Source organism: Bemisia tabaci, chromosome 10, assembly GCF_918797505.1.
Source record: "Bemisia tabaci chromosome 10, PGI_BMITA_v3".
NCBI classification, from domain to species: domain Eukaryota; kingdom Metazoa; phylum Arthropoda; class Insecta; order Hemiptera; family Aleyrodidae; genus Bemisia; species Bemisia tabaci.
Window position 1 is genome coordinate 20,613,665 of NC_092802.1, and position 25,628 is coordinate 20,639,292.

Sequence of the window (25,628 nt, forward strand, 5' to 3'; positions counted from 1 at the left end):
ACAAGTAAGATAGCTTGTCATCTAGAACTCTGAACGCCAAACTAATAACTGATGCTGAAGCACCAGAAAATGTTGACTCTCTGTTATCTCGATTTAGCCAACCCAACTTCATTAGTACCTTAGACTTCACGGCAAGTTTTTACTAAATAAAATTAATTTTAACTAAATAAGAATAGCTTGTTATCGATTGTTGCCATCAATGAAATATGTTACCTTCTTTGAAATTTAAAATATGGCCTTTTTGATATTGATTTTGTGACCCTGACGATGAAGCGTTCCCTTCGAAAAGCTTCGGTATAAAATTGTTAATAAAATGTTTGGGTTAATTTTGATCAGCCTGCTGTGAACAATAACGGTAAGATTGTTGCCGTAACTCCTAGTGGTCCATGGTATTTCACAGATGAATGGGGCGTATGCCATAAACTTGAAGATGTGAGGAGTCCCATTGAAGCCGAGGATATAAGGAAAGCAAACATTAATGAAATCATAACTTCTAGTCATTCTCAAATCAACAGCTCAACACCTCCAACTTCGACTTCCATATCACTCATCAAATGAGATGACTCAGATGAGAGTTTTTTTCTTTTTACCTTGGTGAACCAACAACATCGGAGGAGGGCATGTCAAAAATAATTTATTCGCCGATTACAAGAATTTTTTAAAGGAATGGGCACAGTTGAACATTCCATATCTTTACTGGCTCTCTCCAAATTACTCAAAGACTTGAAAGAGCATCATTCCCAATGCTTCTCAACATTACCCAGTGATGCTCGAACAATTCTAGGAACGCGCATTAAAAAACCGAACACCATCAAAGTCGCCCCTGGTGAATACATTCATGTAGGACGAAAAGAAGCATTAGAGCTCATCGGCAAACTACTGAAAGTCCGAAAGTTAATTGTCGCTAAACTTGTGCTGTTGTTAAACATCGATGGCGTGAGATCGTGTAAAAGTGGCGATTCAGTTCTGGAGCCAATATTGACGGCTGTTGTAAATATCCCTATTTTAAAAGGTCCAGTCTTTCCAGTAGGTCTTTCCTACGGCAAAGGAAAACCTGAGAACATGGAGGAGTTTTTAAAACCATTTATTGATGAAATACTGAAGTTAATACCTGAAACGAAAGAACGCAAATCCGCACCGCCTAATTAAAACTGGTTACTGAGAATTAGAGTTTTTCCTCTATGTTCATAGTATCATTTTAATTATTATCTTTACCTCATTGTGTCTCCTTACTTACAGGGGTGCAAATTAGGCAAATTTTTTCCTACCTTATTGAATTTTACAATGACCTCCATTGCAATTAATTTTTCAACTCCTGAGCTTAGGTTCGATGCCAGAAAACCTTTACGTTAATCATGACATCTGTTGGAATTTCAAGGTACCGAGTACGGGAATTTTATTAGTAGAGGTGTCGTCAGCTAAGATGGTATTTGCTTACTTCTTGTTTGCAAGCAACTGCATTGCATTCGTTCCGTAGCGATCAAGGATTGACCACGGCATAACCGCGAGCAATGCTGCTGCACGTCTCTACGGTCCTCTCGATCACCATTGGACGACTGCAAAGCAGTTGCTTACAACTGAGTCGACAAGCTGCTGGCTGATAGAGGAAGAAGTCAGTGGATCAAATTATTAAGCATTGATCATGAGAACTACATTTAAGATTTTCGAAGCGGACCAGAGTGCTCTGCTAAGTTTCAATATCGTATAAATACATGTATTACAAATGTCTCCTTCTTACTTTTATTTTTGGATTTTCATCTCAAACAGACGATCTACAGAAATCTTATCCTTTTACAATTGGTACTTTGGTGGAAGTAAACACAAGGATTATGTCATTCTTTTACTCAAAATTGAAGTCTTCATTGACGCTACATCCTCTGCGCAAATGTTATTCTTAAACGTCAGTGGGATAAGTACTTTAGTAAAAGCAAACACAAGCTAAGTGTCACCTTTACTCAAGATTGAAAATTAATACTCAAACTGGACCATTCTGGATCCCTGCTCTTTATTCTTATCTTTAACTTCTGTTGCATTTTCATTTTTTATTTTAATGAATTAAGTAATTTTGAACTTATTACATAAAAATGTTAAAGTTCTTCCAGTGCAAAAGAAATTTCCAGTCCCTCAATGACTTGATTCTCCATTTTAAGAAGAAAAAAAAAGCTGAAGCAGGCCATGACATGAAACAAAATGAACCTGTGCAATGCATGTTCAATGATTGCCCTCGTATTTTTACCAATCGTCCTTCATTCACAAAACATTTTTCTAGCTCACACGCTAAGGAATTAATACATCTTCAGAATTCTCTTTCATCAGCTGACTTACGTAAACATGTTGGTATGCCAATTCCTTCACCTATCGTTCAAGGCACAGGGGATGATGCTTCTTCACCAAGTGGTGACAATATCGAACCCAGTAATGGGAATGGTACTTTCATTCAAACTCCTGCCATCAGTCCTGTTCCTTTCGATACCAGGAATGAGGATAAATTGTGTGAAGACCAGCAAGTAATGAAAGAAATCATAACTGAAAAAATAATTAATTTCTCTTCACTGTTAAATGGTATCCCATCAATCATTGCCTCCCAAGTTCAGCTGTCTATTGATCACGTCAATAGCCATGCAAGACGCGACTGTTTTCTTCAAAATGCAAATTTCCGGTCTGTGTAAAAATCTGAACCCAGAGCAGTTTAATATTGTCTCTGTAAATACAGAGAAGAATTTTCTTTCATTGAAAATGCTTTTTCAAAATTGAAATCCCATTATCAACAAATAAACTTGTTTGAAGATGAACAATTATAAATTCCGCCAATAAAGAATGGTCTAGGCCAGGTTTTAAACGCAGGAAACGAGGGAGGAACGTATTTTGTCGGATTTCAAGTAAGTACAAGTTTGTAACGTCTTATCAACTCGTTCCTGTTAAAGAGTTCAGTGCTTTCATGTCTATAGAGGGAACTTTGAGCTTATACCTCAGTCAAGAAGGTGTATTCGAGGATATTAAACAGTACACATGATATACACATATGTATACATTTAATCTAATGTATACATCGCAGACAGAATTCAAAAATTGTGCCAGAAGTCCAAGAAGAAATCTTAAATTGTATGTACAGTCCTGTAAATAGTATTTCTTTAAAATTCATTTTAATTCTAGATTTTTTGTGAGCAAATAAATTAATCTATATTTAAACTGGGATATTGCATTTTACAGTATTTCCTTTCATCATGCCTATGTTTTTGAAACTAAAATTGTCCTATCTTTGCTTTTAGGTTTGTATGAGAAGAGAGTCAAATCCAGTACCGTCGAAGGAGATGCCAGTGAAGAGACTCGTCTGAACCGATTAAACGTATACATCGCAGATAAAATCCAAAAATTGTGCCCAAAGTCTAAGAGGAAATCTTAAGTTGTATGTGCAGACCTATAAATAGTATTTATTATCATTCATTTTAATTCTTGATTTTTTGTGTGCAAATATATTGAATTTTTTACATTCAATTTTGAGTGAATCATTTTTATCTTAAGAATTATATTTCATACAATTTATCCTCTCTGCTGAAACAGAATTCAGTTGAAAAATAATACAACTTCAGATATTTATGCAGCAATAATTGTAATATAGGAGTGAATAATTTGAGTGTGAAATATTTATCCATCAAATTTAGACCAATTAAATGACATCTGGCATCTTGCTATGCTATTCAGAGGGCAGAGTTCATGCATTGGTACTTCAGCTCACTGCTCGATGTCGCGGTTCAACACGTGGCAAATCCCCGCACGCTGAAGATATATCCTGATTATCTGCAGATTACTGGACTTATGTGATGTCCACTGCGAACGGAGATTTTTCACGGCGTGGAAACACATCGGCAATCAGTAAGATTAAATTAGTCTGCGTTGGATTACACTTGAGGTGTGACCTCGTAGTGAAGTTATTAGGTGTCATTCAACACTAATTGCCATTTGCGTGAAGCGGGTCCCCCTTGGTTGCTATAGTTACAAAATTTTCAGTCTTAATCTCTGTCTACCCTTTTCCTGTACTGAAAATTATCTCCGTTATAAAAAAGCTCAATCTTTAAAAATCTTCCTTTGTCTTTTTACATCTATACTTTTCTACAAAATCAACTAGTTAAAGTCTTTCAAAATTTCATTTGGTGCCGAAACCCGGGAAAGTTGAAAATATTGTTCGGGTGCTCGACGTTCGACAGCGGATGATTATCGCGGATGATTATATGAGGGTGCAACCTTTCCTTTTGTTTCTTGTTTTTTTCTTGTAAACTAGGAAAATGGGTAAACATTGTGCGAGTTGTGATAAAAGTCTAGAAAAAGCAGCTAGGAAAGACAAAGTCTTCCGACATGAAAAGTGGTACTGTAAAGCCTGCGATGTCAACATTCGTATGTGTATGCCAGAAAAACAGTCGGCGTCTGTCGAATCTGACAAAACAAACGGCAAAATTCAGCTGAAATCTTTGAAGCGTACCTCTAATAACCACCATCGGTGCATGTTGGTTGTGAGCCATCTAAAACTGAACAATTGATTACTTTTAAGAAATCGGAGAGAGAGGAAGTGCTCCTAAATTACTGTCTACTTGCCCAACTTGAGACAGCATCCTAACATGAGACATGTCGGGATTTTTTTTTTTTTCATCCGTGGTAGCCCTGTTGAGTGATTTGTAAACAAAAGTGGCGTGCTAACCTCAAAGGGTAACATCTGAAGAAGCCGTGCTGCAGAAGGCGAGTCTTAAACTCGAAGGTAAGTTTTGGAATAAATTTTTTTTTGAAAAGAGTATTTTGAGAGAAGTATTGGTGCTCGAAATAGTGTTGGTAGTAATTTAATTGTCCTCAGCCGTATGCAGATTCAAAATGTGTCTGAACCTCACAAATACCTTCCAGTTGATGGGGCTGTATGCAATTTTTTTTTTTTTTTGACCGCTACTCAAAATTTTGTCAAAAAATCAAAAAATTATAATTGTTGGCCGAACATGAGACAAGATGAGACACTTTTCCTTTACAAACAAGCACCTTTCAATTTACTTGCCTTGCCATAATAGTAACTAACCTTTCAATGTAAGATGATGGTTAGTGACGAGACAGCCTTGTGGGAGCTTTGAGACAAAGATATTGGCTACAGGAGCTCAGTGAGCAGTGCGCTGGCCCGCGGAGGGAAAGGTAAAGGTTCGGTTAGGTTGCACTGATAAGAGTATTTCATGTTTTTTGATCCCTCATTTTGCTTGTTTACTTCTTAGACTTCCAATATGGCACGTTATCAACAAAAGCAGCCTACAAATCACAATCCAAGACAATCTAACGGTAAACGCTCACATCCATCACCAAGGGGCAGGCAAGAAAAAAGGTTGCGTCGATTGGCCGGCAGCCGTAAATATAAGGATTACAGTGATGATATTATGAGAAGTGCTGTAAGGGCAGTTCGGAAAGGCTCATCAGTTCGTGAAGCTGCAAGAAAATGGAATCTTTGCCACGCTACAGTTGCTCGTCATGTGAAGAAGGTGAAAAACGGTAAGGTTGGTCGACCATGTGTCTTAACTCTTAAACAGGAAGAAGCTTTGAGGAGATCCATAACGGTAGCTGCTGTCTGGGGTTTCCCTTTAAAAATGCACGATATCAGGTGTTTAGTCAAGAGGTTTTTAGATGCAAGAGGTGTCAATGAACCCCGATTCAAAAATAATATGCCCGGTTTCAAATGGGGTCAGGCTTTTGTTTCACGACACAGCGAATTTCTAGGCACACGCCTAGCGCAGAATTTAAAGAGAGCACGTGCTGAGCTTACGCCTCTAAGCATCAATGAATACTTTGATGAGCTGGAGAAAACTATGGAGGGAGTTCCTGCTGATAATATAATTAACTATGACGAAACAAACTTCAGGGATGACCCTGGACGAGCTAAAGTTATTGTTCGTAGAACAACTAAATTTGCTGAGCGTGTCATGGACACAACGAAAAGTTGTGTTTCAGTAATGTTTGCTGGCACTGCGTCAGGAAAAACATTACCCATCTATGTTGTCTACAAAGCTGAAAACTTGTACTCATTATGGATGGAGGGTGGTCCGCCAGGGACCATTTACAACCGCTCTCAGTCTGGATGGTTCGAGGCCCCCATATTTGAAGATTGGTTCCAAAAAGTTGCAATCCCTTACTGCAAATCTTTAGGTCCAGGACAGAAAGTAATTATCGGAGACAACCTAGCAAGCCATATTTCCCACAACGTCATAAGACTGGCTGAGAAAAATGAAATTCGTTTTACGCTCCTTCCACCCAATGCCACACATTTATGACGTTGCGTATTTCGCTCCTCTTAAGAAGAAATGGAGGGCTGTCTTAACTGAATATAAGAGCAAATTCAGGGGAAACATTACAAAAATTAATTTTCCAGGATTGTTAAAGAAAACTATTCAAGAATTGACTAATTCTGAGGCTAATATGATTGCTGGTTTTGAAAAGTGTGGGATTTGGCCATTAAACCGGACCAAAGTACTAAAACTACTTCCAGATTTTACTGTCGATGATGATGATCATGGTGAAGAATGGTATTCCGCCTTAAAAGGGTTCCTCAAGGAGCACCGATCTACTGAAACTCAACCTAAATCAGCACCGAGAAAAAAAGTCCAAATCGCTGCAGGTAGAGGCTACACTTTGGAAGAACTTAAAAAATTAGAAGCAGCTGCTGAAGAAGAAAAAATAAAAGAAGCTGAGAAGAAAAAAAGAAGCTGCAAAAGAGAAGAGAAAAGCGGCAGCAGAGAAAAAAAGAGCAGCAGCTGAAGAACTGAAATTAGCGAAGAAAACCAAGGTGATCAAACGCGCACCCAAGAAAAACAACCAGAAACAAAGTTCCATGCTAGGAGATTCGGAGTCCGACGTTGATGCACCGACTGACTCTGGCAACCCAAGCAGCGTGACAAGATCAGACTCGTTGGATATTCCAAACATCACTGATGAAGAGCAGTTGCCACAGGTAGCATCTCCTCCACCCGCAAGGTTCCCAGTAGCTGGGGATTTTCTATCTGTGCAGTTAATGTACAACAAAGGTTCAAAGGCTAAGTGTATGAAACAATTCGTATGCAAAGTCATAGATGCAAAAAAATCTAGCTTTGAGTGTAAATTTTTGCGCAGCTATAAGGGGAAAAATAATGTATTTGTATTCCCAGACATCGATGACATCACTGATGTCAAACTGTCAGAAATTATCAGAATAATTGAGCCAATTTCCGTCTCTAGGGATCGGTTCACTTTTTCTGATAATCCCTTTGAACAGTGATGATACTTCGGCTTAAAGCTGATTGTTTCCTTTTTTAAGTAAGTACTTAAACTGTACTTAACATTTTATTTTTTTACCAAGACAATTTGTTCACCTCTTTAGTGTGTAAGTAAATAAGTCAAATATTTTGACCAAGGCAATTTCTTAAGCCATTTTTTTCTACTTATTAGAAAAGTAAGTGCCTCATTAGTTTAGGTAACTCTTTTTTACCAATTCAATTTTTTTAAGCCAGTTTTTCTACTTAATTACTTAGTACTTCAGTAAGTACCTTATTAGTTTAGGTAACTTCTTATTACCAAGGCAAGTTTTTAAGCCATTTTTCCCACGTATTAAGTGGGTAGCTATTAGTTTATGTAACTCTTTTTACCAAGGCAATTTTACGTCGTGCCTTTTTTTCCTACTTAAAAGTAAGTAAGTACTTACTTACTTATTACTATAATCTTTAGACTGACTTAATGAAGACATTAAACTAGGATCTCAAAGACTTAGGCTATTTTCAATTTGTTCATTCGTTTTAAGTACGATTTCAATTATTTTTGTTTTCAAAAATTTCTCTGTTGCGTGAGTATTAAATGCTCTAAAAGCAATTTTTTTGTAAATTTTTTTCTTCCTCTTTTTTAAAAATGTAAATTTTTGTCTCATGTTACCTACAGACTACTTAACATAAGACAGAACAAAGAATCTAACCTAGTGTCTCATGTTAGGGATAAATGGAGGTAACATGAGACACCTACTTTTTTTTAAAAAAAAAAATTTGGGCGGTCCAAAATTTTTTTGGACATGTCCTTTTTTAAGTTCAACCTATTAGACAACTTTTCACCAACTTTCATAATTATTGGTGCATTACGCTAAAAATGGCAGACTGTTAAGTGTAAAAAGTGTCTCATGTTGGGCAAGTAGACAGTACCGACTTATGGTACCTGAGTCAGGAGGCATTTCATAGACGGTCACCTTGACGAAAATATCGTCACTGAGTATGTGAACAAACGTGGCCCTGAAAATTCTGCTTTCACCGCGACAGAATTAGACGATATAATATATCAAAAAAGCACCTTCCAACTCAGACAGACTGGGTCTGCGAAAGTTCAACCGCCCACTGCTAAGGCCTATCCTGCAGGAAAAGTTCCAATCAAGAAAGCGAAGTTAGATGACGTCAAGAAATTGATTTCATACATCCCTGATGAAGTTTCTCTCAAAGATGGAAGTATCGTAAAACCCCATGTATTTTACAAACATCTTTTGAAGAGGCCGACTACAGGAAGTGCAGACGACGATAATGATTCAGACTCTGATGCAGATGTGGAAGAATGATTACAGTGATTTTCTACCTTATTTGACTTTATTTTGAAGACTAATCTCATAATTTTTTAATCAAAGTTGATCAAAAAAATACATGATCAAACTTTTCCACTTAATTTCTGTGCGCAGTAGCAGGTGGTTGTGTTTCATTCTCCCCGTTTTGCATTACGCCGTCGCCGTGTAGTTAGCTTTACGCCTTTGCACCTTTCCTATGAGTTTTGAGTTTTGTTTTTACGCCGTCGCCACGCCTTTTATTATTTCTAGTTATGCATCACCTTTGAGCCGCGGACCTGTGAGTTTGCCATGGGGCTTCCACCCCCCTACGCCTTGGACTTGGCCGCCGCCGTCCATCCTAGCCTTATTCAGATCAGCATGTGTGTAGTTGTTGTGTATATTTGCGGGGGGTATCCAGTTTAGGTTAAGTTCTCTCTTTCTCTAGTTTGCCATTTTCTTTTCTCTTTCCTTAGGTTTTTCGCCCTTTTACCCATAAAAGGTCGTGGTCCCTCGTGCCATTTTCTCTGCCATTTAGCCACTTTCTTCTCTTTCATTCATTTTCCTCTCATGCCACTTAGGGGGTCGGATAGGGGCCGCAGTCCCCCCGATTTCGACTTTCCTCAAATCTATCTGGATCAGATAAGCATGTATAAGCGTGAAAAAGGACCAGAAAGACAAGTGGTGGTGCGTAACCATAGATACATACAAGAGATATATATGTTACGGGCAACGTCCGGGTCTCGGGCAAAGTCAGTTTTTGCCCGGGCATTGACGACGGTGCCCGCGCGATTTGGTCATCGTCTTCCACAATGTAATTGAGGCATTAATGCCCGGGCATTGACCGTCCTTGGCGGGCAGCGGCAACGATGCCCGCGCACCATTGGGCAACGGGCCACGGTAGGAGATCTCCTACTTCTGAAGCAGCTCCTACTTCTGAAAGAAGTGAAAGAGCTCCTACTTCTGAACTATACATCAACAACATACTTAGAAAAAGGCGTGTTGCTCTACAAAACCTTGAGGTTCAGGCCAATAAAATGAAGAAGCAATCTGATGCCAAATTCAGTCCTGTTGCCGTAGGGAAAACAGTCCTTGTGCCCATTTCCGCTGTAGATCGTTCCCGCACCGACTCCCGAAATGTTACGGCAGTGGTATTGGAGGAAAAGGACGGATTTTAAAAGTCAGGAACAACGGAAGGCGTCATCCGCTGATTGTACACTAGGTCCCAGTTCACGCCGTGCTCATCTGACCTCGTACCATTGGAGTCTGTTCCTAGCATAGAGAAAAGTTGGCGTCGAATCGTATCTTCTGCATCCGTATCCGGCGGGCAAGGGATGCAGAAATGTGACTGCCGCCAAAAATGCACAACGAAACGGTGTTCCTGTCGAGCGCGAAATGTGCTGTGCAATTCACGCTGTCACAACTCCCAATCCTGCACTGACAAATAGGTGAATCATTATTTTCATCTCACTTATTTTTCATTTTGACGGTGCCCGATAACCCTTGGGCATCGTTGTTGGTGCCCGGGCATGGTTGCCTTACTCTCTCGATCCCAACCTTTGCCCGACCGTTTAAAGCACTTCTCGGGCACCGTCGTCAATGTCCGGGCATTGACGACGGTGCCCGAGACCCGGACGTTGCCCGTAACATATACATGATACAGTCGGAATCGTACACCCTCTTTTGTGCTCCCTCATTCGAAGGATAGTAAAAAAGGAACTTTTCGGCGAAAACCGCAGCTGCTCATCGTTGGATTTGTATGAAACTTGGTATCCGGGGTATTTTGGCACGAGGAGAACGAATCTTTCATTGGATTTTTGAAGTTTCGAAAAACTTTAAAATGGCAGCGAAAAAATAACGGGAAATCCGTATCACGGCTATTTCCCGATGGATTCGCACAAAAATAGTAAAGTAGTAGCTGGTAAAGTATCAACAGACACTCCTCTTTGTACACAGTTTTCTTTAGATCAAGCAGACGACGATTTTGCCACAAACAAAAGAGAACATTATGCAACGGTCTCGGACGAAGATGATGATGTTTTTGCCGAAGAAAGGTAGAAAGGAGGATTTTAGCGTGAAGAGTATTCCTTCATACTGTCACAGCAAATTGACTGATGAGTATCTATTCGTAAGAGGTGATCAGAGGCAAACCCATTTTGCCAGTTCTGTATGATCTTTAAACAACTCCAAGCACCTCTCTCACAGCCAGGCTCCACGTTAAAGAGCAGGAAAGAGGTGCTGGACATGGCACTGTTTAAGAAATGTTTAAATACGTGAAACTATGGTTTAATCAACCGTGGTATATATTACTTGGATGACATGCGTCTTAATTTTCGATGAGTCACACTTCCACGGAAAAGTAAACCTAGTTGCAAGTAAGATAGTCAAATTATCACTATTGTATCGGAATGTTTTATATGTTGTCCATTCACTAATTGAAGTGGCTCTTTGTATTGAGGTTTACAGAAAATCGAAATAAATTGAATTTTTTGCATTCCTAACTCCCGACCTTCCTTGTAGATGGCACTCATTTGGCTCACCGATTAAAGTTGGCATTTATTTGACCAAATGATGTAAAAATGTTGCAATTTCATGGCAAAAAAAGAAATATTCCAATTTTGTAGCGTAGGATTATAAAATCATGTCAATACCTTTGTTGCACTGTGCTGCTTGGGGAACGGATGCTCTGGAAATCTGGGAAATCTGTAATTTTTAATTTCCAATGCCAAATTATGAGAAACATGTGTGATTTTTCCCCCTGCAGATCGCCACTATCATTAAACTACGATTAAAAAAAGCTCTGATGTACCCGAATCACACCGGGCGGCGTTGCTGGGGCAGCTCATTGACAAATCCAAAGCGTCCATCTTCTCCTGGGATGGGAAAAAGAGGCATGGAACCCAGCAAATCCCATTCAAAAACCTGAACTTCTATACAGTTATTCTAGGTAAGTAATAATTCGTTTGACCTCTGAAAATAGAAAGACAAATTGCCATTGGCAAGCCAATGAATAGAAAAATTAGCCGATCTACCACTGCACTCTGAACATCCGAACAGGGTTTCCGGCCGTCTGGAAAACCTGAAGTCAGGAAATTTCTGTCAACCTGGTTAAGACAGGGACTCAGAAGGGTGGTTTCACGACAACTGGAATAGTTTTGTCGCCGTAACAGACAACACATTTTTCGATCATATTTTTAGTAGTAATGATAATCACTCCAATTTTTTCGCATTAATCTTCAAAGGGTTACGCACTATAACGCTTTTCTAATGATGTATTACTCTACTTCTCAATTAATATTATGCAAATTCCGAAAATGTGCTGTCTGTTACGCGGTAAAAGTCAGCGTAACGGACAGCACATTTTCAGCCATTTATATATTAAAATTGAAAAGTATAGAGCGATAAATCGTTGAAAAGCGTTACAACGCGTGACCCTGTGTAGATTAGTGCAAAAAAATTTGAGTGATTCTCATTACTGCTAAAAATATGACCGAAAAATGTGTTGTCTGTTACGGCGACAAAACTATTCCAGTTATCGTGAAATCAGCTAGGAAACTGGAACTACGTACTGAGCTGATTGCTCAGGGGAGTCATTAAGAAGTAGACACTGATCTGCAATTAGCTATTGTTATCTTCTAGGATATTGGCTTTTTCGAGTGAAGAAAATGAGGAGAAACCCACAGTTCGTCATGCATAAAATCTCATTTTACAGACCATATCAAATTATTTTGTTGCTTTAAGGAAATAGGTGTTGGTATCATCATGTAACAAACCATTTTGAGCTAAGACCCAAATTTTGCTGTCTTATTTTAATTATTTCATTTCAGTGTGCATGAGTAGATAATCAAAATTTAAAAGAACCAATGGCTTCAAAAAACGGGCTGTTTTAAACAACGTTTTGGCGTAGACTACACATACACTTTCGCTACTGTTATTAATAAGTCCTCCCTCAGATTGTTATTTGCACTATCAGCTCAGCTGGGTCTAACAACTTATTCAAAAATCGATTAAATACTAACTTCCAATACATCAAACGAAAGTTTTTATTATGCTTTTTCATTTAAAAAAAGTTTGGTGTATTATCTTTAACCGTTCTCGAGTTATGCCCAAAAGAGTGATTTTCATTGGACCCCCCTCCCCCCTCTCCAGGGGGGAACAGATCAAAAAGCTGGCCATTTTTGGACACCTTGGACCATACCCTTTGATACCTGAAAAAATGAAAAATTTCCATTCTGGGCCCATCTCATATGGCAGATGTAACAACCTCATATTATAAATTTTATAGTGTAGTAAATATTTATGGGGAAGGAAATGTTTAAAAGAAATGTGTAGAAAGTTATGGGAAGATAAGTCAGGAAATTGTGAAATCCAAGATAACTTGTCATCCTCCTGTAAGTTCATTCAATTTTGAGGTGGTTTGGAGCGCTACGTGGGAGCAAACCTACTGAAATCAATCACCTGGGAACAGGGAGAGATGAACGAATCGTAACATTTTTATTCTCCTATTCTCAGGGGAAACTTAGTAGAATAGCAAAAGCTATGGATACTTCTTAATATTACCATCAACCACATCAATTTTCTACCACCCTATTACTTGTTTATTTTTTCAGAGCAGCTGCAGATATCAATTTGCAGTTTTGATGAGTGTTTTTCCAAAGGGCCATGACCCCCAGTCCCAGAGGATGACAATGGTATGTCAAATGGGAACATTGTGTGATACCTCATTGAAAAAAAAAAATCTAGCGAAACCTGCAGGTTGTGCATTGTTACAGAATGCTCCATCCGGCATATCCAAGATGCCCGCAGATGACAAGTTGCATTGGGTTCTTATGTTTAATAGGGCACTACAGTATTTGCCAAAATTTTCATATTTCCTGTTCTTTCCAAGGAGGTATTACACATTGGGGATGCTCATTTTAAATTTACAAGCTGCTTCCTTCAAGAAATTTACGTAATTTTATTTCAGGAATTCCCATCCGAACTGTGTGTTATTATCTGTAATTGTTCTAGAGATAGTAAAAATTATTCATACTTTTCGCACACACTGGATAGAAGGGTCTGATTTTTCAGGAGATTTTGATGCTTAAACTGCAGACTGTTGAATGACAACCATGGCATTTTATTTAGAGAATAGCTTCGTTCAGTATTATTTGCAGTATTTGTTTAATAATTACTTTCAGATGATTGTGAACGAACCCTTCATTCTTTTATGTTGCTGCCAATTTTGTTACCCAGTAAAAACGACAAGAAGTGGAAACCAAGCAGAATTGAAACAAAAGATGAGTTCTTACTGTACGCTGAAACCAATCTGGAAGCAATCCAGAAGTTAGTATTAAGGAAAAAGATACTGCATTAAAGTGGATATCCAGGGCAGCCCATTCCAGTCGTAGTAGGTAATGAATGCAATGTCTGCATAGGCATCATAATATACAGAGTAGACACACCACTATTAGCACTGGATATTTGTTGCAAATTGTATTCCATGCTAAAAATCAAGCCACCACCGGACAGCTTATTCTCATTTTTGTTTTTACGGTGCTATCTGTATGAAATAGACCCGGATGGTGCATTAGAGTACCAAGGCTTAAGAACTTTGTTTCATGACTTAACTTATACGGATCCAAAGTGATGGTTTTTGCATTCTGATCCAAGTTCATTTAAAGTGCAAAAAAAGTCAATGAGGTACTGGGCAGGTGACAAGAAAGTATCTAGTGTAATAGCGTAAGAAGAGCAAGGAGTCCATCTTATTGACCTTTTCTCTTTTCTATGTTTGCAACAGCTGTCTATGATCATGCGTGGGAAAATTGTGTGCGGATGAATTCCAACCGCAGCACAAAATATGCATATGAAAATGAAAAAAAAGGCGTTGGGTGTCGCAAGAAAAAATCCAAAGTAGTGTTTTCGCCAAATTCTTCACCTTCAAAGAAAAAGGGCAAAAGTTCTGCTGCTCTAGTCTTCACTGCCCCTCAAAAAACAATAACAAACAACAAAAATCTAAAATCAACAGTTGAAAGTGAAGCAGATGAATCAAATTCCAGACACTCTCCCAGTATTCTGGGTCTGTCTTATTTTGATGAAAAAAATCTCAACAAGCGCAATTCGGATGTCAATTTTGATGAGGACATAATCGGACATAATGATAACAGTGTCAACAGTGATATCAACAGTGATCATATTCAGTAATTTCAGGGCCTAGAGTAGGTACATATGACCTCAGTGATTTAGTCGAAACACATCAGATAGCTGCATGCCAGTCTCAAGTAAATGAACATCAACTCTTCTCTGATTCGAGTTGCACCTCCTGAACTCCTTAAAGTTATCCCTACATTGTACACATGTTCGATGATTACTCGAAGAACGCAATTACTTTTCATTACTTCTCAAATCAAGCACGCTTTTTCATTACGTAAAGCAATGAATTTTATGTTTGAGGCAGAGAAAATGCTGAAATAAGGGTAGTGTTCTTTTACCCAATTGTGTTCAGCAAACATATTTTTAAGGACATTTCTTAAATGAAAGTGGTAGTTCATTTTATTGGAACGACTGGGCACGTTCATGAAATTGCGTGGTGCTGATTGTAACCTGTCACATTTCAGGGTCGCAAACGAAGAAAATACCGTAGAGAGGGCCCAAAATCACGTTCTGGAATATGGAAAAAATTCAAAGAGCGAGATCAACCTACAGTGATCTACCCTAGTGGCAGTGGCAGTGAATTATCCGATTCAGACTCCCTTCCCTTCACCAGCACTCCTGTAAAATGCACCACAGTGCTATCCGATAGTGAGTCAATTGTTAAACTTTCGGGAATTTCGGTTCGATCAAAAAGTCATTTTTTAAAGCTAGAAACCACCACTAGCCAGGGCGTATTGGGTTTTATTTAACAAACGATTACATAGACATGCATATCAAGACGTCGCGTGTGAGACTGACTTGCAATTGCGCGTGAGTGAACTGCCTTCTCCTGGTTGGAGTCTAAATCCTTCCGTTCAGAAGATGAAACCCTTGTTTTTGTGTCGCTAGATGTAAAGTGCTGACTTTGCCTCACATGCCTTTCTTTGTCTTTCTCATCACTGAGTTTCAACTGTCTCTTTCTGGTCAAGAATTTTTCATCTGAAGGCACAGTTTTTTTCATAATTAGCGGCAGCACTTCAATTATGCTGTGATAAGCATCATTTTGATTTTACTCGTTTCAACATCAATGAGCGATATCAGTCAGTCATCGCATCCCAGTTTTGATGCTGATTTAAGCAGGAATTCTATTCAGTCGTTCAACCTCGGCTCACCTGTTGGAAAACAATCTTTGACTTGTAGGGTCTTGGACCTACAGGCCCTAAAACCTCCATTCCTTCTGCGCTGGAGTCTGAGAAATAGTTTGCAAGGAAAGTACTGGACTGCTCAATTCTAGGGAAATAATTGGCTACAACCAAAGCATTGCTCGTGACACAGAAATACTGCGCTGCATTGGATGCGATTCTGTGGCCTAATTTTTTCCTACCTTATTGAATTTTACAATGACCTCCATTGCAATTAATTTTTCAACTCCTGAGCTTAGGTTCGATGCCAGAAAACCTTTACGTTAATCATGATATTTGTTGGAATTTCAAGGTACCGACTACGGGAATTTTATTAGTAGAGGTGTCGTCAGCTAAGTTGGTATTTGCTTACTTCTTGTTTGCAAGCAACTGTATTGCATTCGTTCCGTAGCGATCAAGGATTGACCACGGCATAACCGCGAGCAATGCTGCTGCACGCCTCTATCGTCCTCTCGACCACCATTGGGTGACTGCAAAGCAGTTGCTTACAACTGAGTCGACAAGCTGCTGGCTGATAGAGGAAGAAGTCAGTGGATCAAATTATTAAGCATTGCTCATGAGAACTATATTTATGATTTTCGAAATGGACCAGAGTGCTCTGCGAAGTTTCAATATTGTATAAATACATAATATTAAAAATGTCTCCTTCTTACTTTTATTTTTGGATTTTCATCTCAAACAGACGATCTACAGAAATCTAATCCTTTTACGATTGGTACTTTGGTGGAAGTAAACACAAGGATTAAGTCATTCTTTAACTCAAGAGAATTTATAGGTTCATATTGCAAAATTCAGTCCAAATTTACCATTCCCAGGGTTAACTTATTTTTAATTTCTCTTTATATTATGATAAAATTTGAATTGCAGGTGTCGGTGTCATCTAGTGTAGGGAAAGTGACCCCCCGACGGTCCAAATCTATGGATGATGCAGTGTATTCCTCCCCGCTGAACCAAGGAGATGCAACTCCTCCAAGTAAAAAAGATGGCTCTTCAAGTTTCACTCCACCGTCAGTGGGGAAAACATCTCCGGGCTCGCCCGTGTCACCGTCCAAAAAATCTCCAATGGTAAGTTTAATTCTCGAGATCCTCCCTTTTACGTGGCATTTGTCTCTTCAAAGGCCTCTAAGGGCTCAGTTATGAATGTTTCTCCAGTCCAAGTGCAAGAAAAGGTTAAACAAATTAGTTTTCTAAAGGATTTTGCTATTTTACTTGAGGCTCTACCCCAACTCAATGGCCTAAAATTAACTAAATCAGCATTGGACATCATCAGATAAGGGAAAAGCTTCCTTTTAGAAAAGTTACAGTTTTGTAATCATGAATGATGCACACTTGAAAGTCTTGTTTACGCATAAAACTTGGAACAATTTTACCTTTCGACAATTCTTCGTCTTCTGCATGAAGGAGTGGATTGCTCGTGATGTTGCAATATTTTTACCAATAGATATTTTTACATCGGAGTATCATTGCAAACAAATTTCAGAAAATTTTATCAGTATTTTTCACAGGTAAACAGAAAAATCACTGCAAGTTTTAGGGGAATTCGTACGACGATTCTCTTATAAATGTTCTTATGCCAGTAAAAAATACTGAAATGGAAGAAACGGCAAATTTACTTTTCGTGTGGAATAGAAATGCTAACGAAATAATGGAGGATTTTTCTCAATGATGGTCTTCTCTTATAGCTTTTGAATGGTTTATAGAAGTGTTCCAGAATGTATTCTCTTCACCAGACATTGTAAACAGATTTTTCGGTCAAGAAGAGGAGACGAATTCATTGGCTTACCGATGACCTTGTCTGCAGCATTGTTACTTACTATGTATGTATTCAAAATTATTGAAATAATTAATTTATTTAACTCAATCTTTGTTGTTCCAGCATAAAGTTTCCCTGGATGCAGCAACACTGCGTATGTGCTTACACAGTGTTAAGGATGGCGCTGCTGGCGATTCATTATATGCTAAAAATTTAGCCTTAGCTCTGTACGGAGAAGAAAAGTTAAGGAACTCATCGGTCACAGGCAAGGCCTTTAAGGATAGTAAAGAGGCAAAACCCAAACCGAAGCTGGACGCCAGAAAATATGCTCTTCTGAAAAGTAAGTAATTGTACCTTCAACTATTCTTACAATGGTTCAAATTGGTCTCCATTTGGACCGCGTTCAGCAGAAAGGAACCAAGCCACATCAGCTATTGCCAAACTTAACGAGGCAAGTTATTTTTTTACAAGACATCCTTTGTGCAAATTCTTTGGACAATTTTTAGGAATTTGCTTAGCACTATGCAAATAATTCGCTGTAATTTTTCCAAAAATTCGCACAACCTTCCTCATGTAAAAAATTAAATTGTCTGATTAAAGTTGGCAATAGCTGATGTGCCTTGGTTCCTTTCTGCTCAATGCGGTCCATTTATCACCTACAAAAGCACTCACACTGCTTGTCAAGCTGTGTGACAGCAACTTCTGTTTTTCAAAAGAAAACACTATTAAGCTCTCTATACTGATATACATCAATGGTCTGAGGCAGAGGCCGCATTGCAAAGAAAATCCTGATCACCTTATGTCCTCATGTATATTTAAGTGACTACTAATATGTACATTTTTCTCTACAAGGCTCTCCAATCATCAGTATGAAATTTTCATTGAATGAGTTTTGAGTCTTTAATGGAAAAACATGACTCACATAATTCAAAGAGCTAAGATGATACACCTTCACTTTCCCGTTATAATTTCTGACAAATCAAGCTTAGGCGACTTTTTTCTGCTCTGAAATTTGGTTACTATGAGTCCCCTTCTGGTAAATTAAATGCTCTCACCGCTGCTCATTGCAAAAAATGAATCCCAACTTGGAAATAACTTTGCAAGGTAATAGCTTTCATAATCTTTCCTTTCAAGAATGAAGAAGCTGAAATATGTGGAGTTTGTCCTCTTGCGTTTATTTAAGGTAACCCCATGACCTAATTAAATTTATCTATATTTAAACTGGGATATTGCATTTTGCAGTATTTCCTTTCATCATGCCTATCTTTTTGAAACTAAAATTTTCCTATCTTTGCTTTTAGGTTTGTATGAGAAGAGAGTCAAATCCAGTACCGTCGAAGGAGATGCCAGTGAAGAGACTCGTCTGAACCGATTAAACGTATACATCGCAGATAAAATCCAAAAATTGTGCCAAAAGTCTAAGAGGAAATCTTAAGTTGTATGTAAAGACCTGTAAATAGTATTTATTATCATTCATTTTAATTCTAGATTTTTTGTGTGCAAATACAATCTATGATTTTTATTATGAATCCGTCGTATTTCCTTAAATTTGTAAGGTGCTGAGAGTTATACAAATTTAAAAAATACAAATACAAATACAACTATAAAAATAAAATACAAATACAAATAAAATTAAAATACAAATTTTTAATACAATATAAATACAAATAACAGGTCCTAATAATACAAATACCTCAAAACCTGTTCTGTTTTTTAATGGTTTATTTTTATCATATATCTATGATTTTTACTATGAAGCTAGTTCTGCAATTTGCAAATTCATTTGTGTTCGCGTCTTGCATCCAGTTGAATGGATTTTTACCGAAAATTTGATCACTAAACAGTTATTAGTGTACATGAAGTTCCAACGAAGATGGAGGGAGCTATAGTACTTATCTCATCCTTGGCTTTCGTCTAAGTCATTTCCATCATTTCTCTTCTCCAGGGAAAAATGAAGATATACGACCCCCTTTTAAATTTCGAGGAAACGGAACAAGGATACACCCTTTTGGATCCGGAGGATCCACAGAATAGAATTAAAGTATTGAAGGTCCCGATCATTCGTATCAGCTCCAAGAAAGAAGTATACCAACACATCAAAGCGCCTAATGGATACCTCACATTAAATGGCGGGGATGGATCTGGTATATTGCACTTTCGATTGAACGATGATGTCCGGAGAACATATTTAGAAGGAAATCCTGCCAGGCTAAAATTACTGGAGCAAATCAAAGGCAAAGTGAAAACCCAGACATGCAGATTGTTACCATGTGGCTACGCAGAGGTAATCGAACATTGTCCTAAAAGCGGACGGTGTCCCATTATTTCAAATTGGCACAGAAAAGTACAAAATGACGAAAGCGGTAACGAATACATCACTGATCTGGAGGACCCGCTGCTACTAAATGTTGCAGGAGATTTTGGTGTCGACGGATTTATTACCGATAAAGAAAACTTGTTCAATCGAATAGCTATGCATGTAGGAAGGCATGGGCTTCATACGAAGTATACATACTTCGGAGCTAGAAGAGCCGAGTTTCTGGAGCAAATCAAAGGCAAAGTGAAAACCCAGACATGCAGATTGTTACCATGTGGCTACGCAGAGGTAATCGAACATTGTCCTAAAAGCGGACGGTGTCCCATTATTTCAAATTGGCACAGAAAAGTACAAAATGACGAAAGCGGTAACGAATACATCACTGATCTGGAGGACCCGCTGCTACTAAATGTTGCAGGAGATTTTGGTGTCGACGGATTTATTACCGATAAAGAAAACTTGTTCAATCGAATAGCTATGCATGTAGGAAGGCATGGGCTTCATACGAAGTATACATACTTCGGAGCTAGAAGAGCCGAGTTTCTGGAGCAAATCAAAGGCAAAGTGAAAACCCAGACATGCAGATTGTTACCATGTGGCTACGCAGAGGTAATCGAACATTGTCCTAAAAGCGGACGGTGTCCCATTATTTCAAATTGGCACAGAAAAGTACAAAATGACGAAAGCGGTAACGAATACATCACTGATCTGGAGGACCCGCTGCTACTAAATGTTGCAGGAGATTTTGGTGTCGACGGATTTATTACCGATAAAGAAAACTTGTTCAATCGAATAGCTATGCATGTAGGAAGGCATGGGCTTCATACGAAGTATACATACTTCGGAGCTAGAAGAGCCGAGTTTCTGGAGCAAATCAAAGGCAAAGTGAAAACCCAGACATGCAGATTGTTACCATGTGGCTACGCAGAGGTAATCGAACATTGTCCTAAAAGCGGACGGTGTCCCATTATTTCAAATTGGCACAGAAAAGTACAAAATGACGAAAGCGGTAACGAATACATCACTGATCTGGAGGACCCGCTGCTACTAAATGTTGCAGGAGATTTTGGTGTCGACGGATTTATTACCGATAAAGAAAACTTGTTCAATCGAATAGCTATGCATGTAGGAAGGCATGGGCTTCATACGAAGTATACATACTTCGGAGCTAGAAGAGCCGAGTTTCTGGAGCAAATCAAAGGCAAAGTGAAAACCCAGACATGCAGATTGTTACCATGTGGCTACGCAGAGGTAATCGAACATTGTCCTAAAAGCGGACGGTGTCCCATTATTTCAAATTGGCACAGAAAAGTACAAAATGACGAAAGCGGTAACGAATACATCACTGATCTGGAGGACCCGCTGCTACTAAATGTTGCAGGAGATTTTGGTGTCGACGGATTTATTACCGATAAAGAAAACTTGTTCTATCGAATAGCGATGCATGTAGGAAGGCATGGGTAGGGTGGAGCGAAAAAATCGAATTTCGCGGGAGGAGCGGGTCTCATTGAAAAAAAGTTGTCAAATGGGTCCAATATGACGTACAAGATATTTCGCCGCATAAAATTGACCCCCTCCCACTCCATAGTGGCCTTAAAGGCCTAAAATTTCAGTATGAGATATCATGGTTTCAGACATATCAATTTCAAAAGATTTTCAAAAGTTAAGACCCTTAGGGCCGAAATTTCGTCTATTTTGTCGTATCATGAACGCAAAACGCACAATTTGCTCGTATTTGTAAGAAAAAATTGCCGCGCGGGCACCCTTCCAGGATGCATCGAGATATTTGGAAAACGGTGTGTGAGTATACACAATCCGGGTAGTTTTCGACGTTTTGCGACCCCAAGGGCCGAAATTTCGTCCGTTTTGGCGTATTTACAACGGTTAACCCATAAAAGCGTAAGCAAGGCGCTCCCGCACTCCACGGACGAAGTCGTCGCGCCGCGGACGCTTGGCGTCCGTATTGACCGTCTGGAGGTGTCAGGAAAAACCAACGCACGATGCGGCACCCGGTCGGTCGATGCAGGTGCAGCAGCGATAGGAGTTTCCATGTTTTGGGGATACCCTTATCATTAAGGATTTATCGAGGACCTCAAGGGCAAAGTCCAAATTTTGTGTTCGTATGGAAAAGTTTGTCTACACCGACCAGGTCGTCCTGCTCATTTATCGTAATCAGTTTTCGCTCAAGTCTCCTACCGTTCGGATCTCGCAGTGTCGCTTCTGTAACTCGACGGAATCTTCATTCAGTTATCACTTCAACGGCTCTTTTCGGACCCATATTATCGGGAACATTAGTGCGCATGGCGAAAAAGATAACGCGCAGTGGTGCGGAACACGCGATTTTTGGTGCGTCTGCGAAATTAAAAGAGAACGTTCTACCAACTTATACTGATGTGATGAAATACTTTCTTTATACCCGTGAAAATTTAAAGGCGAATAATGGAGGTCGAGAACCAACAGTGCATCAGATAGCAGCTCGCGTCGCGGGAAAAGTTCTAGAAATATGGTGTCGTGCGTCAATTCCGACCTGCCCTGAACGATATGCCAAATTAGTTTTAATCCGTTTTCACGGAAAACTTCATGTTATTATGAAAAGTGTAAATAAAATAAACAAATCCAAAGCGGATGTGAAAAAAGTTCAAGACTTTAAGAAGCAAGTACAAAAACTGTTCGATATTTGCACGTGCAAATGCTAAAGTTTTAGTAAGTGTCAGTGTTCCAAAACCAATAAAGTTCCAGAAAAGGAAAGAGATTTCGTGAAATATCAACGAGGACCTCGTAAGCAAACAATCGGCGGAAAGGACTGTGCAGAAACAGCTCGTTTGAAGATGAAAGAAAGGAGGAAATCACAATCCACTAGTGCTTCAGCTTCAACACCTGAATCTTCCACTTCAGATGAATCTTTGCCGGAAGAACTTTCGCCCCACCATCAGTCTGAATGTTCTGATCAAGAAGTGTCGGATGCTGATTTCTGCGCTCCTAAGACATTTTTAAGAAATACCTCGATTTCCACGGCGATCTCTGGTCAAATGCGATTGGAACTACCCACCGTGGCTGAAGTATGTGCTAGAACTGGTGTCTCTTCTAGAAATGCTGCCTTGTTTGTAAACGCTGCATTTGTCGATGCTAAGCTCATAACGAAGACGGATCGATCAACAGTGGTGGACCGAAGTTGCATAAGAAGACAGAGGAAAAAGCTATTCAATAAAACAAAGGAGGCTGAGGAACTGTCACCAAAATTTGTTGAAGCATTGTACTTTGACGGGAGGAAAGACGAAACGATTTCTACAGTCACAGAAGGCAAAAGAACTTATCGGCAAAAAAAGTCCGAGGAGCACATCGTGCTTTTACAGGAGCCACAATCCCGCTACCTTGGATTTGTGTCTCCAGAAAGTGGAACGGCTGAAAACATCAAATCGGCAATCATCGAATACTTGGTACGAAATAAAATTGATCCAGTGAATTTAAAGATCATTGGCAGTGATGGGACCAACGTGAATGTTGGGAATAGAGGTGGCGTGATATGCTTAATGGAGGAAGAATTTAATCGAGCTTTGCAGTGGGCGATATGTCTTCTCCACGGCGACGAACTACCGCTGAGACATCTCATAGAAAAGCTCGACGGAGGAACCAAAGGTCCAAACACCTTTTCTGGACCCATCGGCTCGAGTTTGCACTGTTGCCATACACTGACAGTCATTGAATTTGAGCCAATTCAAAGTTCGGTAGAATTTACCGTAGCTGACTTTAAAGATCTCAGCAACGATCAGTTTTATTTACTAGAAATGTCTTGCGCTGTCTCTGCAGGATTCTGTAGCGAAGAATTAGCCCGAAAAACTCCAGGAAAAGTCGCTCACTCGCGCTGGTTGACGACAGCCAGCAGAATCCTCCGACTTTACGTAAGCACCGAAGCACCAAATGAAAATTTGACGATTTTAGTGACATACGTGCAGAAAGTTTATGCTCCGGTCTGGTTTTCTGTGAAGAAAAATCATTACATCCACCATGGAGCTCAAAATTTGTGGAAAATGATAAGTTTTTCAAGATATTTGCCCTCTCATTTGAAAATAATCATTGACCCCGTCATTCAGAGAAATGGATATTTTGCACATCCAGAGAATATTTTAACTGCTATGGTTGCCGATAAGCGAGCAAACATCAGACAAAAAGCGTGGAAACTCATTAAAGAAGCACGCAACGACACGTCCAAACAAGGAACTCTGCGAACATTTGAAGTTCCGCAGATCAAATTTGCAGCTGATGACTACACAAAGCTAATCGATTGGAAGAAAGTTTCTGTCACAGTGCCACCTATCTTAAGAAATCCGAGCACAGATGATTTGGAAAAGTTAAGCATCAACAATTGCATTTATAAAACTTCATTTCCGTGTCATTCACAAGCTGTAGAGCGGTGTGTAAAAGAGGTCACTGAAGTTTCTGCTATAGCAACAACGCAGGAAGAAAAACATCTGCTAATAATCCAGCGACTTAGCCATAGTAAGAAGATGCCGAAATTCAACACAAAATCGGAATTTCGGATCTAAAAGTCATTCAAGTAGCCTAAGTGATGAGGTAAGAAATTAAAAATTTATCTCAATTATTCACTTAAGAAACCGTCAAAGTTCCATGAAAGGGTTGGGGGGTGGAGCTTCAAGTGCAGGGCCTCCCCGTGGTAAGCTCCGGTAACTATTTTTACTTTTCTTTTTCTCCTTTTTGAGACTAGAGTGTAAAAATAGGCTAAAGCCTGCACACAGTTTTCAAAAATATCTGTTTTTATTTCAGTGTAAATATGTGATTTATTTCAGATTCAGTTTTACGTATAAAATCATTCTTTCCGAGAAAACCTTTTCATTATAACAAAATATTTTTCTCAATAGCATATACACTTGTGAAGCATATCCAGGTCTTCTTCATAAGCATTGCCGCTAGCCACGAAAATTCCTGTCGCTGCTGTTCCTGCACCGGAAAGGTTAAACCGGACGCCAAGCGGCCGCGCGCGCGACGACTTCGTCCGCGGAGTGCGAGAGCGCCTTGCTTACGCTTTTATGGGTTAACCGTTGTAAATACGCCAAAACGGACGAAATTTCGGTCCTTGGGATCGCAAAACGTCGAAAACTACCCGGATTGTGTAAACTCACACACCGTTTTCCAAATATCTCGATGCATCCTGGAAGGGTGCCCGCGCGGCAATTTTTTCTTACAAATACGAGCAAATTGAGCGTTTTGCGTTCATGATACGACAAAATGGACGAAATTTCGGCCCAAAGGGTCTTAACTTTTGAAAATCTTTTGAAATTGATATGTCTGAAACCATGATATCTCATACTGAAATTTTAGGCCTTTAAAGCCACTATGGAATGGGAGGGGGTCAATTTTATGCGGCGAAATTTCTTGTACGTCATTTTGGACCCATTTGACAACTTTTTTTCAATGAGACCCGCTCCTCCCGCGAAATTCGATTTTTTCGCTCCACCCTAGCATGGGCTTCATACGAAGTATACATACTTCGGAGCTAGAAGAGCCGAGTTTCTGGAGCAAATCAAAGGCAAAGTGAAAACCCAGACATGCAGATTGTTACCATGTGGCTACGCAGAGGTAATCGAACATTGTCCTAAAAGCGGACGGTGTCCCATTATTTCAAATTGGCACAGAAAAGTACAAAATGACGAAAGCGGTAACGAATAC

General features: G+C 39.3%; 2 protein-coding genes across 2 annotated transcripts; both read left to right on the forward strand.

The window, feature by feature from the left end:
- The first annotated feature begins 5,252 nt into the window (after positions 1-5,252).
- On the forward strand, positions 5,253-7,156 carry LOC109032428 (uncharacterized). The gene is given in 2 exon segments (XM_072305337.1): positions 5,253-6,286; positions 6,288-7,156. Coding segments are annotated over 2 exon segments (1,521 nt in total). The 3' UTR covers positions 6,775-7,156.
- Positions 7,157-15,444: 8,288 nt separating this feature from the next.
- LOC109036901 (BEN domain-containing protein 5-like) lies at positions 15,445-19,799 on the forward strand. Its single transcript, XM_019051321.2, has 2 exons — positions 15,445-17,966; positions 18,928-19,799. The coding sequence occupies exons 1-2, from the start codon at positions 17,783-17,785 to the stop codon at positions 19,059-19,061; spliced, it is 318 nt and encodes a 105-aa protein (XP_018906866.2). The 5' UTR covers positions 15,445-17,782; the 3' UTR covers positions 19,062-19,799.
- Positions 19,800-25,628: the final 5,829 nt, after the last annotated feature.